Raw genomic sequence first — 18300 nt, forward strand, 5'->3', positions numbered from 1 at the left:
GAAAGATTTACTCAGATTTGGTATAGTAAATAGCATATTTCTTAGAAAACCAAAGATTTTAAAGAAGGGTAAATATATTTTCCTCTTGTAGACCATGGCTAACCACAGTATGGCACAGTTTTGGAGAAATCAGACCTCACCCAGTTACAAAAATAGCAAAAAGGACTCTTGCTGCTGGCAGAAAAGTGACATCTTTATTGATACAACAAGAACAGTGTTTTAAACCTCTCAATTAGGCATTAAAAAAATCAGCTCTTTTAGATAAGGTTGACAGGGGAAAACTAAATTGTTTTATGAAATGGAAGTAACTGAAATCATTCTTCAGGGGAAAGAACAGAAAGAGGCGCAAAAGAAAAAGAAAAAAACAGAACTCAGGTTAAATAATGAATATGTGACCCTAAGTTACTCTGAACAATCTGGGCCTCAGTTCTCTAATCCATGAAATGAGGATAACAGTATCTGCCTTCCTCACCCTACAAAATGTTGTGAAAATTAAATAAGGATTATAAAAGGATTCAGTACACTGTAACTGTTATTACTGTTGTTTCATAAGGAATTCCAGTTTCACTTCAAAAGGGGCTAATTACAAATACTAGTACAGGGGATTATTCTTTTCAGTATAAATGCCACATCAACCAAGTCTCTCTTTGACTTGTTGACTTTTCCCAATTGACTTAATTCAACCGTAGATGGTCCCCAATGATCCCTACCTCTTGGAATTCACCTTCTGAGTAATCCCTTCCCTTTGAGTGTGGACAGAACTAGAGTCTCGTATCTAACCAACAAAGTAAGGGAGAAGGGACAATGTGCAACTCAGTGACTAAGCCATAAAAGGCTGTGTGGTGTCACTCTTTCTCGGATTACTCACTCAGGGAAGCCTGCTGTAATGTTCTGCACAGACCCACGGAGAAGTCCACGTTATGGGAACGGAGACCTCTGGTCCACAGGCAGAGAGAGACTAAGGCCTGCCAACAACCCCAGAAGTGAGCCTTGCAGCAGATCTTCCAGCCCAGTGGAGTCTTTGGATGACTACAGCCTCAGGTGGCAACTTGACTGCAATTTCATACAAGACACTGAGCTAGAACAACCCAGCTAAACTGCTGTGTGTCTCCCACCCTCACAAAATGTGAGATAATAAATGGTGGTTGCTTTAAACTGCTGAATTTGGGGGTAATTTGTATGCAGCAATAGGTTACTAATATAGAGCACCTGACAGCATCGTGCTTTGCAATTAACATTTAATTTAAGATCAGTCTCTTCCTTGGTTATGAATTATCTTATCCATTGGTAAATCCTGTCATTTTTGTACTTGTTTTCTTCCATAATAATTTCCGAGGCTGTCTGCTTAAACTGATCATATTTGATTTACTATATAAAAACAAACCTCAAGTTTCACTCCTGTATCCACCTATTATCTTGCAACAGAAGGACAGCAGCTTTTGTTTTTTTCCAATAGGTTTTTCTTCTGAGATTCTCTGCAGACTTTTAATGCAATTTGGATTATACAGAGAGAAATATCTACAGGGAAAAGTGTATTTTCATGTAATCATATTGAATTTAATAGCACTAAGATTAACTTGTCATTATTTATTTATTTTTTTAGAAGACTGATTTGCAAAACCTATTCTGGTTCCACCAAATCTAAATCTTTGCCTTCTAATACTCATTTTGCAGCCCCATGCAACTGCTCTTTTGCAGCTCACCTCATGTTTTAAAGAGACTTCACACCTAAAAGGTTTGTGAACAGGACTTCCCTGGTGGTGCAGTGGTTAAGACTCTGCACTCCGAGTGCAGGGGGCCCGGGTTCAATCCCTGGTCAAGGAACTAGATCCCACATACATGACACAACTAAGAGTTCACATGCCACAATTAAGGAGCCCACGAGCCACAACTAAGACCCTGCACTAAGACCCAGGGCAACCAAATAAATAAAAAAAAAAAAATTAAAATAAAATAAATAAAATAAAAGGTCCAAGGTTTCCTTCTACTTAAGCCAAAGATAAAGTCAAAAGTTTGAAAAACCCACTCACAAAAAAGCAAAATCTCTGAACTACTATTCCCCTCACCCTGTTTGAAAATAAAGAGGAAAAAAAAGGGAAAAAGAGAGAAAGAAATAAAAGTAAATTATTAATGATATCTTTTGATTTTAATTTTAATTAATTAATTCAAAAATATTTAATGAGCAGCTATTTCCAGTATTCAAGGTGTTAAAGATGCAACAGCGGAAATAAAAAATAAGACCCAGATCTCATGGAACTTCACATTTTTAAAATTCAAAAGACCAGCCCCCAAAATAGTTATTTTTGTGGAACTGATGACCATTTAGATCCATCACAAACTAGGGGAGCCACATAAAATCCTGAATTCCCAGATCCTGTATGCTACTCTATTAGGCCTTACCATAAATGACTTGCTAACTTTTTTTTTTTTTTTGAGTGAGGCATTTTCTTCCAGTACAAACTTAAGGTGAATAAATGGAGAATCAATATTTATAAGTTTTCTTCTATGTCAGGCATGTTAATACACTGTTATACAAACTACACAGTAACATTAATTAGTTAGTATTAGAATCAATCTTATTTGACAGGTGAAACAACACGGTTGGGGTCTAAAGTCAGTTGATTTTGATTCCAAAGTCCACGTTCTTTCTACCCCTGATGAGTTCTATTCATAGCTCCAGTTTATCGTGGTATATATTTTATTCTAAAATTCTAAGATCAAGAGCTTCTACAAAATTGCCTTTGAGAAAAAAAAATATTCTATTAAAACTATACTTTAATTCTAATAATTACTTCTAACTTAAATTTCAGTCTTCTATCAAGCAGCTGCTTTCAGAATAGTTCCACCTGGATATCTCATGACATCAAACTCCACATACCCAAAATGTGATTTCCCTCTTAAAAGCTACTCCCTCCCCAACATCCTCTTTTCACCACGGCATCACTTTCCCTGTCACCTCACACGTCAATCTACGGACCTATCCCTAAGTTATCCACCTGACCACAGAGGACGTGCTAACTTCACGTTCTCCAAGACCAGCGCTTTACCTCACCGTTACAATGGTCACTAATGCACTATTTCTTCATGCGTGTAAGTTACAGAACAAAAAGCCAGATTTAAAAATGCTAATCCCAACTGTCAGAGTGGTTTTTTGTTTTTGTTTTTCTTTTTTCTTTAAAAAAAAAAAGGTCCCTTTAGGCAATTGGCAGTTTTCATTTAGTTTGGCCTTAATGAGTATTTACCATACCCAGGGCCCAGAAGCAGAATCCATATGGCCTTCAATTCCCTCAACTTAAATACAAGAAAGTGCAACCGTAACCAAAACATTTTTCAAACACATTCAAAAGCACATTTTTTTCACCACGAAATTTTCCTACCAAGTACACTCTATGCTTTTAAAACTACTTGCCTTATATCAGATGTTGATTTATAGGCAGAACTCAATTTCTTATTTTTAAAAATATTTGCTGGACATATGAGAATCATATTTTCTTTTTTTCTATTTTTTTTTTAAATTTCGCAAAGAAATTTCTTTTTCTTTCGATCTTTAATGGAGTATGATAGCTTTTTACACTGTTGTTCCAGTTTCCACTGTACAACAAAGTGAATCAGCTGTATTTATATATATATCCCCACAGAGAATCATATTTTCTTAGTAAATGGTTTAAAACATTATCTATAGTTGGCCTAGTGTTTAACTGGAGAAGAACTTGGACTGATGTGAAAACATGTTCCTCCAATTATACGAAAATAGAGGCTTATTTTTTTTCTCATGAACATGTATTCTGAAATATTATATAAACCTGTAAGAGTGTACCACATTCAGCATATGTACATTCTATATTTACCAAAGGATTTTAGATGGCTAAATATAACAGAAACAAAATAAGATCCCTACATAAAGATAAAACTACAGGGTACTCTATAATGGAGAAAATAATTATTCCAGAAAACTAGACTAGGGATGGTTGCTCTGAGACCTAATTTTAGTTTTGAGCTTCCCAACAGCGATCATCATCAGGTAAGAGACATACTAGTTTATCCAGTTTATCAAGAGAAGGACTTTTCTCTCTTACTCACAGAGAGCCTTAAGCATAAGAAATACTAAACATGACAGAGTACCTTCAACAATACTTTACAGAAGGTACAGATTTTCACGTGTAAACTGCAAACTGGAAACGCACAAGTCAGATTAACCTGCTCTCGTCTTTGACTCTCACAGTGATCTCCAAAAATTTTTCAATGGTTGAAAATTTTAAATATTTAAAATAACTCTGAGTTCTGACTGGAGCTAATAGCTACCCCTTCTATACTCCATAGAACCCCCCTTACCACCACTTATGTCATCTGTAGGTATCTGATTGTGGACCCCTCTAAATATATGGTGGTCTATTAGAACAGCCTTACTATAACACTTGAGCACATAATATGAAATCATCAATCTTTGAAGACCAGTCAGTCTACAGGAAGTTAGAGTGATGAAGCATAGCGGCATGGAGGAGAGCTCAGAGGGCAGTGTCCCAGTCTCTCTCTCCCAGGACACTAAGGACTCCCCCAAGAGTCTTTGGCCGTAAGGTAAGAAATCATCGAAAAATAATACATATTTTTTGAACTAATATCCTGTTTTTGAACAAGAATCATACATGCAGGACTGATATGGAAAACGTGTGTGTTACAGTATAATGGCTCATGTCCCTTTTGATTTGTTGGGCATCCATTCTAACCAGGTGAAAATATTTTGAAGATCACCTCTGTGTTCATGGAATCCCAACATGCACAACAGATAGAAGTAGGGCTGCTCTGCTTGAAGAAAGGGTAGAAAGGCTATCCTGCTTGGACCTCCTAAAGCAAAAACTTGTCCTTGATGAGTGAGTGGGCCCCATGTCATCAGACCCATCACTCTTCAAAGCTGGTTGACTCTAAGGGCTCTGCCAAGAGCTAAAGTACAATCACTGTCCAAGGAACTCCCTGGAAGTTCCTGAAGGGCAAACAATCTGTGTTGTTGATTGTAGAAAAATCCATAGATCTGGTGGTCTGGCATGCAGTTGGCAAAGCAAACATTTGTTACTAAAGCAAAAGTGACAAGAGATGGAAGGCCATTCCACTGGATTCAGAAGTAAGGGAGGCAGGGTCTAAACTCTCCTTAGCATAGAGCCTTGGATCTGCTAGAACACCTGATCAAGGAAGGAATGGACTCAAGGCCCAGAACTTCATGCTATAGGACAGATACTTCCAAACTGTTTTTTCAAAGCAACAAACCCCTCCTCTAATTCAAATTCCAGACCAAACTCCAATATATCAAACAATGAATGCAGCTGTCTTCCGACTGAAAGACTGGTAAGAAGCCAGGATCTCCCAGGTACATATGTCCACTCCCTCTTTCCATAAATTTGGCATCTCCTCAGGAACCTAAGGCTCTGTGGAACACACTGTTAAAAGCACTGCTGTGGGGAATAAAAGATGTGACTCTGGCCTGGAAATTTTTAAGGCAGGTATTAACACCTTGACCATGATTGTTATAGGTGAACTAAAGCCACAAATCATTTTCAATATCAAAATTATTGTTCTGAAATCACTACTGAAATAGACACATACAGCAAACCATTAATACAAAAATCAATGAATCGAAGAGCTAACTCTTCCCTGGCAAACCTCTTAAGATGTATAATTACATTAGAACCAGCCACCTGTTCTCAGTCTTTTATAACCCTTAAAACAAAATTCCTTTTTAACTTATCTACTTCATAAAGGTAAATCTCTGTCTTTATTTCAAATAATGGAGCCACCAGCACCTTTGTCATTTCAAATCTTTTGTGAAGAAAAAATAAAATCTAAAATTTTAAAAAATATTAAGCAACAAAAATATTAAAGAATATTAAACAACTAGCAGTTTGTTCTTTATTCCTTAAAAAGGAGATTAAATCCCTCATTTAAAAAAATCTGAGTTTAAAACCTAGTTTCTAAAGATACTTGACTTCATCATCTTTAGTGGAGACAGAACCCCGGGAGTTTTAAAGAGCTTAGTTTACAAATTCAGTGTCCATGACTTGAAGACATCACTATCAGTTTGAAGAGAAGGGGAAGAAAAGAGTGCCCATGGATCCAGGAGAAGGGCCAGGTTATGCACCCACAAATTTTTTTTCTGTTCTTCAGTGGTTGTTGTTGTTGCTGTTTTGTTTAATAGATTTTCTCCTTTACAAAGAATAAAACACAAATCCATTTGGGGGGTGGGGAGTAGCCTAAACTTTCAGCACTGGGCAATTCCATCCCAAGTTTTCAACTACTCACAAAAGGCGATGAGAGCTGACCCCCATGACCACTGAGACCATGGAGGAGCGTGTCTACAGCACGTTCCGAGGAAGCGAAGCCACAGAGCCCATACATTCCAGCACACTGAGCAAGCACACACACGTCTCCCCACTTCCCCAGACTCCGCCAGCGAGGGGGCATCAGGCTGGAGGCGGGCACTGCACACCAGGCACCTTCCAGTCCTGCCCAGCCATCCCCCTGGAAATGCAAAGGGACAGGAGGGTTAAGAGAGAGGACGTGGCCAGTGCAGGGCCTCAAAGAAAGAAATATAAGACTTTTTGCAGAGCAGGCCAACCACATACTCTGAGGGTTTTTAAACATCAAAGAACAACATGTGTGAGACTCCTAGTCCTGCTACCCACAACGGAATCACTTACTGTCTCCTACCCACCATCAGTGAGAACCAGTCTTTCCCACGTGCTCTGGAATTAGAGCGAGAACATACAAGCTGCACGACACAGTTCAGTCAGTCACCTATGCTTCTGTGGCTGCCTGTATCCTTTCTCCCTTCCTCCATCTCTCTCTTCCTTCCATTTCTCCTTCCTTCCTTTCTTCCCTTCTTCCTTTCTTTCTGTTCTTTTCCTTTTCTTTCTTTCCTTTTCTTCTTTCTTTCTCAATAATTGAAGAGGTTAAACTCCATTTTTTCAGTGTTAAACTGCTTCATCATCTACCTCCGACACCCTCAGGTAAAGATGCACAAACGCTTTTACTCCAAAACCTTATCCATACGATGATGAGACAAAACACCCATTTTTCAAATACGGATTGTTAAAATCACTAAAGCTCAGGAGGGACTAAAGTACAAGGTCTCCATATAACAAAAACTATACAGCCTGTTCTCACATGAGCTTTTTCGAAATATCCTCTATTTCATGAGTTGGTTTGAGGATAACCTGTCCACAGAACCACCATTCAATGAAGTATTTTTTTGCTTTACTTCCAAAGAGAAAGAGTAAAAAAGAAGATATAAATGTGGTAATAAAAATCTTTTCTGATAATATTCTTGACTGAGAAAAGCCATTATTTTTTCACCTCATTATAAAATGTTTTTCATAACATTATGTTCTTATCAAAAAGCACCACCTCTATATCCAGGAAGCAAAACTCTTGTATATCTCATTGCATTGGTAGTATAATTGTATCTCAAGTCCTATTTACTAAAAAAAAAAAAAAAAAAGTCACGAATGCATAATACCCTTAAGTTGTGTATCAAAAAGAATATACAAATCTTTCTACTCCTGTGCTTTCAGACTTTTTCATGTCAAAAAAAGTTTAAAATTTTCTGATGTTAATAAGATGAACCACTCTATAGAAGATAATTTCTAAGAATCCTGTATTCCCATCTCCAAATCATAGACACTTTTTTAGTACGCAGATAAAAATGAAAGCATGCCACACTTTGTGCAGCATTCTAGGTCCTACACAAAAAAGTCTGAGGTTTTTTTTTTAAGGATTTAAAAAAAAGTATCTGGGCCAAAGACATAAATATAGACCCTTCTCCTACCCCACCCCACCCCACCCCACACATGCTTTTTACACTTAACTTTCAACCACAATGACTTTTTAAAAATCTTTCAATCTTTATATAATTACTAATGACTTTTTAAAAATCTTTCAATCTTTATATAATTACTAATGCCTCTACCATAGGACTACTTCAAGAAAGTTTTTTCAGGGACTTCCCTGGTGGTCCAGTGGTTAAGATTCCATGCTCCCAACGGAGGGGGCTGGGGTTCGATCCCTGGTCATGGAACTAGATCCCTCATGCCACAACTAAAGATCCCTCATGCCTCAACTAAGAACCAGTGCATCCAAATAAATAAGTATATTTTTTTAAAGTTTCTTCAAATTATGACTAACACTTTTAGTTGTTTTTCAATTACACTAAATTAAAAATATACTAAATTTCAGTCCTTCATCTTCCTCAGTGTAATCTGTTGTATATATGTGAATTTTATCTCTAGTTCTGAATTAGGAAAAATATACATATACAAAGTTACTCTGTAACCTATGTACACATTATCACAACTTCCTACTTTACTGCCAGGGTGCTGTTACTGTATACAAATTAGACGGTAAGCAAGGGTAAGTCAGCCACTGCTTCTCTGAAGCAGGTTTGATCAGGCAGAAGGAGGAACTGTGCCGGAGTCCGAAGCTTTACAGCCCTATCTGTAAACGGGATGAAGTTCAGATCTCTCTCGGCTGTATACAGAAGATACGGAGAAGGCCTAGTCCATGCCTAGCACATTAACCACTCAGTAAGTATTAGTTACCTTTCTCTTTCCCCATCTCGGAGTCAGAATTCCACAGAACACGCAACACCCCACGCTAGACTCTACTAAGTTAAAGAAGTGAAACGCCTGGGGAGTTGGAAATAATCTTCTTTCACTTACTTTTTTCTTGATAATTCCTTCCTTCTTTCCACCATCGCCATAAATATGATAGTACACAGAAGTTAAAGGAAACAAGAGGATAAATGCAGGAAAAGTTTACAATTAAGAGGAAATGGACTGTTCTTCACATGCTTAGTTATTTAGTATATGTTTTTGAGTGACTATATCATTAATGAGGAACTCAAAGAACTTTACAGATGCTATCCTATTAGCGTTCATTTCACCCCCACAGGAGAGGCCAAAGACCATATTCTGTACAGGAAGTGAAGCAGAGAGAGACACCAAATCTCAGGAAAGACTTGGCAGCTACCAGCAAAACACTTAAACCAAAACAGTCCTGCCCTCTAGCAATGGGTTGCCTGAAACCTGGGAAGAACCCACTCAAGTGATTCCTTGAGCTTGACCTTCCTTCACCATGTGGCACACAGTTTTGACCAGGGCTACCTGTATAATCAGTGTGGCTCGCTGTTGAAACATCTTTCTCGGCAATGTCCTACTTCACAACACAAGAGATGCAACCACTGAAAAAAGCAATGTAAAAACAACATCAAAATCCAACCTGCTTGGCTAGGCATATTCCACTTCTGTCTATGGGCAAGCATGGTGATGCTACCGGTAATTTAAAAATGACCTGTTTCTAATTTTTTCCCAAAAACTATAACAAAGTACAGATCATCTGGATTGATATAAGAATAAGATCACTGCAAAGGGTGATTCACAAACAAATATATTTTGATGGATTTATCTATCTTTGATTCACAAAACAAAGATATTTACATCTCTTGAATGGCAACCTTTGAACCTTATAACACTTTCAGATAACTTCTTTAATTAAACAAAGTAAATGCAGGTGAAGCATGCTGGACTGAGAATCATAAGTTTTAACCCTAGCTTTACTATTTAATAGCCATGTGACCTTAGGTAAATTATTAAATTTCTCTGAAACTGAGTTTTCTCATCTAAAAAAAGGGGTAATATTAACTGTCCTTTCTTCTTCACATAATTATTACTTAGAATAAATGAAATAATGTGTTGAAGAGGCTGGAACATCATAATACTATATTAATATAAGATGCAGGCACATAAATACACATTTACCTAGTATTATTTACATGTCAACACATGGAATCATGAAATTACCTTCCAGATCACATTTAAAACAAAAATTAAAAGTCCAAGCTTCCCCCATAAGGCAAATCCTCACATGATGGTACATGTTAATTATATAACAATAAAAAAAACTGAAAATATCATTCTTGCTGCAATGGTCCCATATAGATTTTCCTGGTCATTAGGTACAACATCTACTTATGATATAGATAGAAGAAAGTCTGTAACATGCATCAGAACTCAATTTTCATTTATTGGACTTATTGAAACGCCTATTTTATGAAATATTCTTGATAATAAATAGAATGGGGAAATTCTAACTAAATCTTCACATTTTAAGAAATAAAGTATAGAACAGATAAACAGGAAATCCAATAATAAACACATAAAATGTATCTCTAAAATGTAAGCTTATTATTTACATTTAAGCTTGAGAACCAGAGGCTTGGGAAGAAACATATCTATTAAATGATGGACATCATTTTGGACTTGACTGCCTGCTATTAATGCAAAAGTATCCATTTTCTCTGGTCAACTCATTCAACACCTCAACATGCCATCAAACAATAAACCAAATTAAAGAAACAGTAATTATATTCTCCCTCCTCTTTAGAAGCCAAAGCAACAATATCTGAATTTTTCTGTAAAAGAAAATAATTTTTCTTCACTATTTTATGGAAAGATCAGACTAAAGTACATGATCAAAACAGGAAAAGAAAAACCTTAAAAATAATGCTATGAGCACTCTGCAATTTTGCTGCCCAAAATAGAACCCATACGGTCCATGCCACCAAATGAAAATTACAAGTTTGTAAGCATGAAGTCAAATTATAAAGTAAAAGATTTTAAAAATATTTTAATGGTGATAAATAAAAGGAAAGGCTGTTAACTTTACTGATAGGTGTTTGTTGTTTATTTGCTATTATGTTTTCTTCAATGATGGTGTTTTGAATGACTACCCAAACTTATTTGAATTTGAGTGTAAAAAGGATAAACCTTGACTAATAAATTATTTGGGCATGTTTTGTTAAACAGAACTGTCCCATTCTTCAAATTAAGAAGTTAATCATAACTTTTGAGAAATTATGCTTTTGCCTAAAATTTTTAGAAAACTGGTTTAAAAAGCTGGTTTAGCCAAACCCCACCACTTTCTTCTTCAACACCAAAAAAGAACACTGAAGACATTTTGGTGGTATTTAAATACAATTTTTTAAAATATATTTTTGAAATTTATAATTCAACTTTTTTAACAGCCTCCAAAGAAACCAGTTCAACACTATGCTTCTTCTAATGAAATTGATTCTCTCAGAGTACTTTTGTTATACAAAATGATACACTGCCTTACACAGTAGAGAATTTCTAAATGAAAATACATATTCAAATCTTGAATTTTCTATAAAAATCAAAGCCTACACAGAATCACTTGCTAATTCTCTTAGTGAGACAGGACATTGAAGCAAAAGTGAAGAAGAGTAAATTTCTCATAGAATAGTCCTTCCAGCAGCATGCTCACTGAAGAAGCCACTACAGGTGCCTGTGCCCTGGCTTCCACAAGGTAAACCACCTGCAAGAATTATGCATCACTCCAGGCACTTATCATTGCACCTGACTCCCTTCATTTACCACAAGGTTCAAACACCTAGCAATTTTCCTTTGCCTTGTCAGGACTGAAATCCAGAACATTTGTTGCTCAATTAAAGATTTCCTCCTCTTCCCTCCCGATACCATCTGTCTAAAACTACTGTCTCCCATAAAACAACCCCCCCCCTTTTGCACACACACCACTGAATCACAGAAATGATACACTTAAGCTCAAATAATGTCCTCTAACAACTCTGACCAATTGCTCATCTACTTCTGAAGATTTCATTAGCAGACTTGGAAGAGTGATTCAGCAGTAGACAGCAAAAATTTAGATATTAAAGGTATCAAATATGTATAAAGAGTTCTTATAGAAATCTAATTTTCATAGCTTTTTTGACTTTTAATAAATGTGCCCTAATTACTATCCTTTTATGCACATTTCAATGTTATTTACATTCCCTCCATTAAAAAACTGGAACCACCTCCATAAAATAAAAACATTTACTCAAGTAATAGTGAAATGTTGATTTTCATATGTATTACTTCTAAATCTTCTAATGTCCTGTAAAATTTTTCTTCTTAAAGAAAATGTATTGTACTTTAGATCATTATGTATAAAAGGTGTTGTACAAATATTATTAATCTTCTCTATAAATGATAATCTCAGGTTAACATAATAAAAAACAAAACTCTGAGACCATCCCTTACTGGTCATCTTATACCCAGCTATAATTACAAAGAAACATTACTATTCAAAAAAACACAACTTGGCGAATGTATTGCATACCACCAAATCATTTTTTAGAATTGATGTTGGTGTGTTTAGCCATTTAGTACTTTTAAAAATCACTACAATATAATTTAAAATTGATACAAATTTGGCAAATTGGGAAATCAAGCAGTGTATAACATCTATTTTGATTTGTAGATTTCAATGGCTTTTAATATTTAACCAAATAATATAAAAACATCAAATGACAAGTCTTTTAAAAACAAAAACTAGAATTTTAAACCTGAATTATCAAGTAATTTTTTTCTTTATTGCTTCTATTTTAATTCCAATACTTATCTCTTAAAGGTCACAAAAATGTGTAATCTTCCATGGCACTACCTAGAACCGTATGAAAAAATTACTAGTCCTTCTCTAAAAAGGGAAACTAAATGTCCAACTCAAAGACAAATCAAAAGTAACCTTAGAGTGTTTTATATCTATATATATGTATATATAACATCCACACAAGGAATCTATACAATTAAATCCAGGCATTGATTTCTAATTCAACAAATTCTTGAAATAGGGTACCATACAATTTTAACCTAATGAAGGCTTTTCTGTTGGTACAAAATTAAAAATTGATCCATCAAAAGCCTTTGTTGCAGGGAGGGCTTGAGGTTGGGTGGTTTTTTTTTTTTTTCTTTTTGGTATTTAATTCAACTATACACAATGTAGTACATACAAGCAAAATACAATTGAGATACTGTTTTCTTTAACATTCCTATAGGAGACCAAATTCATTTGCATTGGAGAGAACACAATTACTGATTTTTAACTCATGAAAGACAAATTCATAGCTTTTTCCTACACTACCTCATAGTATTCTCACCATCTCAGTGAAAGCATGTCTAGCACCACTTAGTTACTTCCTAGAAGTGGGCAGAAATTCCATTTTTTAAAGTTTTGTTTCTCACAGAATCATTCAATTTTAGTTACAAAGCACATTCAGATTAGCGTATGTCTTAGCTCAAAACAACGTATGCAGTGTGTGTGCGCGCGCGCACGTGTGTTGTGTGTGTGCGCACGTGTGTGTGCGCGTGCGCACATGTGTGCAGATACATACAGTATATAAATTTTTTTTAAACTAAACTCTCATCAACATCAAAAATGAAATTTCTATCAAGGAAGTTTCCACAACTTCTACAGCCCTTTGTCAGTTTTTCTTCTTTAAGATATCTCTGATTCATATATACTACCAAGAAATGAGAATAGAGAAAAAAGAATCAAAGATTCTTATTCAACAGAGCCTGAAGCCAACTTAGAAAGTAAGAAAAATAGATGGTTTGTACATGGTTTACATTACAATAATTTGCATTTAATAAGAATGTAGCACATGTGGCAAAAGAAAAGAGTTTTCTACTTCTGAGTGACCCTGAGAAAATAATAGTATCTAATCTGTCTACAAAAACAGCACATATAAAATGATGCTAGAATGATATTTAACAAAAGATCCAGTTGGTAAGCAAATGGCATGCCAATATTTTCATAACTTAAGATAAAAAACATCTCCTCCCAAGTATCATTAGATTAAAAAAATCTATTTGGAATGTAGATATTAAAACTGATTCCTGAAAACAGAAAGAAATCAGAACAATATAAAGAAAATGAGAACTCAATTGTGGAAAGGTTTTATAAGTAAGCAAGCAATGAGGATGAATTGTTTTCTTCACATTTTCACTTCTACTAACACAAAAACCACATATAGAACTGACTTAACGCTGACAAATGTACTTTTAACTTGTTAATTTTCATGGAAGTGCAACAAAAGAACACCAAAATAGTCACCATATAACATAAAAGCTTTGGTTTCAAATGTCACAGTACCCTGTTTTTGAGAGTCCCCTCCGTGGTGGAGCCCTGTACATGAGAACACACAGCTGCCTCCTCCCAGGAGTCTGAGCTCAGTCCACAACACCAGTCATTAGCTATCTCTCCCTTAGCCTGCAGTACCAGTAACTAATTTCTGCATTTTAAACTAATAAAGGAAAGGGAAAAAAAATTAAGGCCATCCGATCAGAAATGAGGCAACCCTCTCCAGCAGCAGCTTCTGCATGCATGTGGCATGTCAGACATCTTCAGTGTAGTGAATCATACACAGCGCATTTCAGTCTACCTCCTAGGTATTTCATATCACCCACAAGGTTCAAAGAAATCATGTACCAATAGGGCTGTAAAAGTCCTAAGTTGCTCTTTGTTTAATCAATACTAAAAATTTGGGAAAAGCTTTTAATTCTGAACTCTTACATAAACATAACAAAATCACTTAAATGACCCTCCAGCTAACAGCAAATAACCTCTGCATTTTGAAAGAAAAAAGTTAAAAAGTAGTATATTTGTGAGAAGTTTCAAGAGATGTTAGTAACTTTAGATAAACTAGTATTTCACTTACACTGCAACATGAAATAATGTACTTTGCAACATGAAATGAGATACCAACTAACCAAAGTTAAAATTCTACTGATTTTTACTAATTATAATCCCAAAAAAGAACTTAAAACAGTTACACAGCCAAAAGAATTAGATATTTATAGAAATATAACCCATCAAATATTTTGGGTGGTTCTTTCAAATCTTGTTCAATATATTCATCCAATACTCAAGTATTATAAGATGAATAATTTTAACTTATAAACAGTTAATATATCAGAAAGCTTCAACTTGGATTTCCCAAGCAAAAAAAATTTTTTTAAGTATACAAATTTAAAACACTTAACTGAAAAACCAATCAGTTGCACATTACATCTCTTCTTAGAGAGAAGAACTAGCTTAATATTGCACATGAAACTGCAAATCATAACTTTAATCTTTTTTTTAAGGTATTAAGTGGTTTTTTGATATGCCACTGGAATCACTGGCAAACAAAAGATATTCTGTTGCTTAGTTAAAACATATCTGGAAATGTGCACACATTTTTAGAAACCCCTTTAACAAAACATCTATGTATTTAAAAATTAGGACAGTTTGTTTTAAAATTTATTCAATCCTGACAAAAATCAAGTAAATGGTTACACTATTGAGAATCACAAACTGTAAAGGTGGTAACTCAAAGACTTCCCTTAGAGTCTCCAATTCAGCTGCTTAATGACTAATGGTGAAGAAATGTATGTGAATAGGATATAAACTAAGTTACGACACATAGGAGAAAAAAAATCTAGAATGAGTAATAAAGGGCCCAAATTTAAAGTCCACAATAAACTTTAAACAAAGATGTTCTCCCTCATTCTCTCCTCACAGACATGTAAGCAAATCACTGTGGAGAAATCCAACCTCCACAAAACTTTTTCCTCCTTCATTAACAACAGTGCACTTAAATATAATTACAGATTGCACAGTGATATTTGTTTAGCCTCAAACATATCTTAAAAGCAACAACAACAACAACACGCTCAGAAGCAATATTCAGTAGTCTCAGTGACTAAAAAAAGTCTGGCTTTTAACTGTCATCTAACCCAAACAACCTACTTGTTTAAAGCGCTATGCAAAATATCGACCCCTCACTGAATGATTTCACTATTCAACATTAAGCCATCTAAAAAAGAAAACTAATTAATCGCGAAGTTTAGTTAAGCAATTTAGCTGACACAGTAAATATTTACTCTTCACATCTCACAGGAAGTCTTGACAAGCATTTGCTGCCATTGTGCTGGGGGGTAGGGGTGGGAGTGGCGGGTGGGAGGCAAGTTTTCATAAACAAGTTAAACGGTCCCAGCGAATGCAAGACAGCTAGTGTCCGCCACCTCCACCCCCAATAAGGCACCAGCTATTTTCCAAGTACAGTAAACACCTTATATAATGAAAGTAAAAAATGTAACTTTCTAAACTATTTCATCTCCACTAAAAAAACAAACAAAAGCCTTTTAAAAAACTATACAAGCACATTTTTAAAAAACGGAATGTATTTTTTTTATTTAGACGTAAGAGCAATCACAAAAAAACGAAGCAAAATATATTTACCTGAGCTTTTTGGAGACTGAGTAATCAACTTCCATGATTTTCCCATGCAATTCCACTTTACCTTTAAAACAGAAATTAAAGCACTCAGAACCCTCCTGCGACCAAACCGGCGGGGGGCTAGGAGGGGCACGCACCGAACTCCACGCTCCGGCTCCGCCTTCGGGCGCCCTCAAGGGGTCTCCTACCCCGCTCGAGCTGGGCAAACTTGGTTCCCAGCGGGAAAAAAGGTGGGCGCCCCGTGTCGCCTCGCTCCCCGGGACGAGGTGGGAAGGGTGCGAGCCCGGATCCCGACCCCAGGTATAGCTGTGGGTGGCATTACCGGAAAAACAAATTTAATAAAGAGCGGCGCCAATTTGAAAGGATGAGCTCATTTGAAACTCAAGCTGCAGGGCTGGCGCGGCCCCGCTCCTCGCCGGGCCCCCACCTCTCCGTGGCTCTCACCCGGGCCCCGAAGGCTCCGCTGCGCTCCCCTCCCCACCCTCTCCCCGCGCGGGCCCCGGAGAGACGCGCCGAAGCCCCCCGGGGGCCGCTTCCGCGAGAGCCGGGTCCCCGCCGCCTTCTGGTCACCTTGGCCTCGCCGACGCCCCGCCCCCACCCCGCGCACCGCTGGGGAAGGGGCTCCGGCCGGGCCGAGGCTCGGGGGGCGCAGGCTCGGGGCCTGGGGGCGAGCGCGGCTCCGAGCGGTGCGTGTGCGGGAGGGCGAGTTGGTGAGTGCGCGCGCGCGCCAGTGTGTGTGTGTCGCTCTCCGTCTCCCGTCTGGGCTCCGGCGCTCTCGCGGGCCCCCCGGTCGCCTCTTTCTCGGTTCTCAGCCCGGGCCCCCACCGAGTTGAGACAGGGCACCTCGTAGAAAGGTGCTCCTGGCCGAGCGGGAGGCGGGGGGACAGGCGGCGGAAAGCCCCCAGCCCGGAGTTCTTCTCAATAAAATCGGACAAAAAATTCAGAGAAAAATAGGAGCGCTTGAGAGACGAGCGAGAAGGGACTGAGGCTCGGGAGAGGACCGAGAAAGATGTGCCGTCGTGCAGGGGCTGGGGTTGGGGGAGCCCCCAGACCTCGGAGGGGGTCGTCAGGGTGACGCCGAGGGGGTGCCAAAAGTGGGGGACCGCGGGGTGAGCTGGGGAGGGGGCTCGAAAGGAGAGTGCGGTTCAGGGGACGCCAGAGGGCGAGAGGTCCTGGGCACGAGGCAAGGGAAGGGGTACAGTCCGCTCAAGGGAGAAGGAGATGCAGGGATTGGGGCGGGGGGTCCCTGACAAAAGGGGTGACGGGAAGGTCAGGCAACAAGGAGAGACGGGGGCTCTCCAGGGATGGGGGTGGGGGAACTCTGGGAAGCAGCTCGGGCAGCCGGGGGAACGAGGGGTGCCCCGGGAGAGCGAGTGAGCCTTGGGAACCCTCGGAGAGGCACGGGGGTCGTCCCAGAGCGGCGGCTGGGAGGGCGAGGGGCGAGTCCGGAGCGGGGGGGGGAGGGGAGCGGGCCGTCCCAAGAGCGGGCCGGCGGTGAGAGTTGAAGGTCTGGTGCGTGGAAGTGAACGTGCGGGCGCTACAGCCCCCGCCGGGCGCCGCCCGCAGGGCTCGGCCTCCCTCCGGGCGCCGTCCCGGCCTGAGCAGGGCGAGGCGGGGGGAGGGGGCCCGCGCCGACTGCTCACCCGAGAGGGTCTCGATGGCGCGGATGGCCCAGTTCTGGTCGGGGTAGTCCACGAAGGCGTAGCCGGACTTGAGCAGGACCTGTCCCGCCAGGGGCAGCTTCCTGTCCCCGAAGAGCTGCCGGAGGTCGTCGGCGGTGACGGCGGGGCTCAGGTTCCCGATGTAAAGCTTGTTCATCATCCGTCTCTTCCCCGAGAGCCCGCGGCTCCCCCGGCCCGGTACCCGGCGCTCCTCGCCTCCTCCGCTGCCCTCGTCTCCCCTCCTCCTCCTCCTCCTCCTCCTCCGCCCCCCCTCCCCGCCCTCCGCCCGCCCGCCACCCACCCCCACCCTCACCCTGGCTCCCCCCACCGCGGCCGGCCCGGCCCGCCCGGGGGCAGAGGCGGAGGCGGGGACTCGGCGCGGCTGCCTCCTCGGGGCAGAGTCCCGGGCCGGGCGGCGGCGCGCGGACAAAGCGCTCTCTCTGCCTCCCTCTCTCTCCCTCTCGAGGCGGTGGCGGGAGGAGGAGCAGCGGCGGGCGGCGGCAGCGCACCCCGCGTG

The 18300-nt window shown here is 39.5% G+C and overlaps 1 protein-coding gene across 4 annotated transcripts in view; it reads right to left on the reverse strand.

Moving 5' to 3' along the window:
* Positions 1 to 18008, reverse strand: part of IGF2BP2 (insulin like growth factor 2 mRNA binding protein 2) — a 158279-nt gene extending 140271 nt beyond the window's left edge. For 3 of the 4 annotated variants that reach the window (XM_057740068.1, XM_057740067.1, XM_057740065.1), the window contains exons 1-2: positions 17766 to 17989; positions 16126 to 16186 (exon numbers count right to left, since the gene is read on the reverse strand). In XM_057740068.1, coding sequence (XP_057596051.1) covers positions 16126 to 16186; positions 17766 to 17943 — 239 coding nt within the window. In that variant the 5' untranslated portion in view covers positions 17944 to 17989. Of the gene's footprint in view, positions 1 to 16125; positions 16187 to 17765 lie in introns of all 4 variants that reach the window. The other variant, XM_057740066.1, reaches the window with a different exon arrangement.
* Between the last annotated feature and the right edge of the window lie 292 nt (positions 18009 to 18300).

The sequence above is a fragment of the Hippopotamus amphibius genome, chromosome 6, assembly GCF_030028045.1.
Source record: "Hippopotamus amphibius kiboko isolate mHipAmp2 chromosome 6, mHipAmp2.hap2, whole genome shotgun sequence".
NCBI classification, from domain to species: Eukaryota; Metazoa; Chordata; class Mammalia; order Artiodactyla; family Hippopotamidae; genus Hippopotamus; species Hippopotamus amphibius.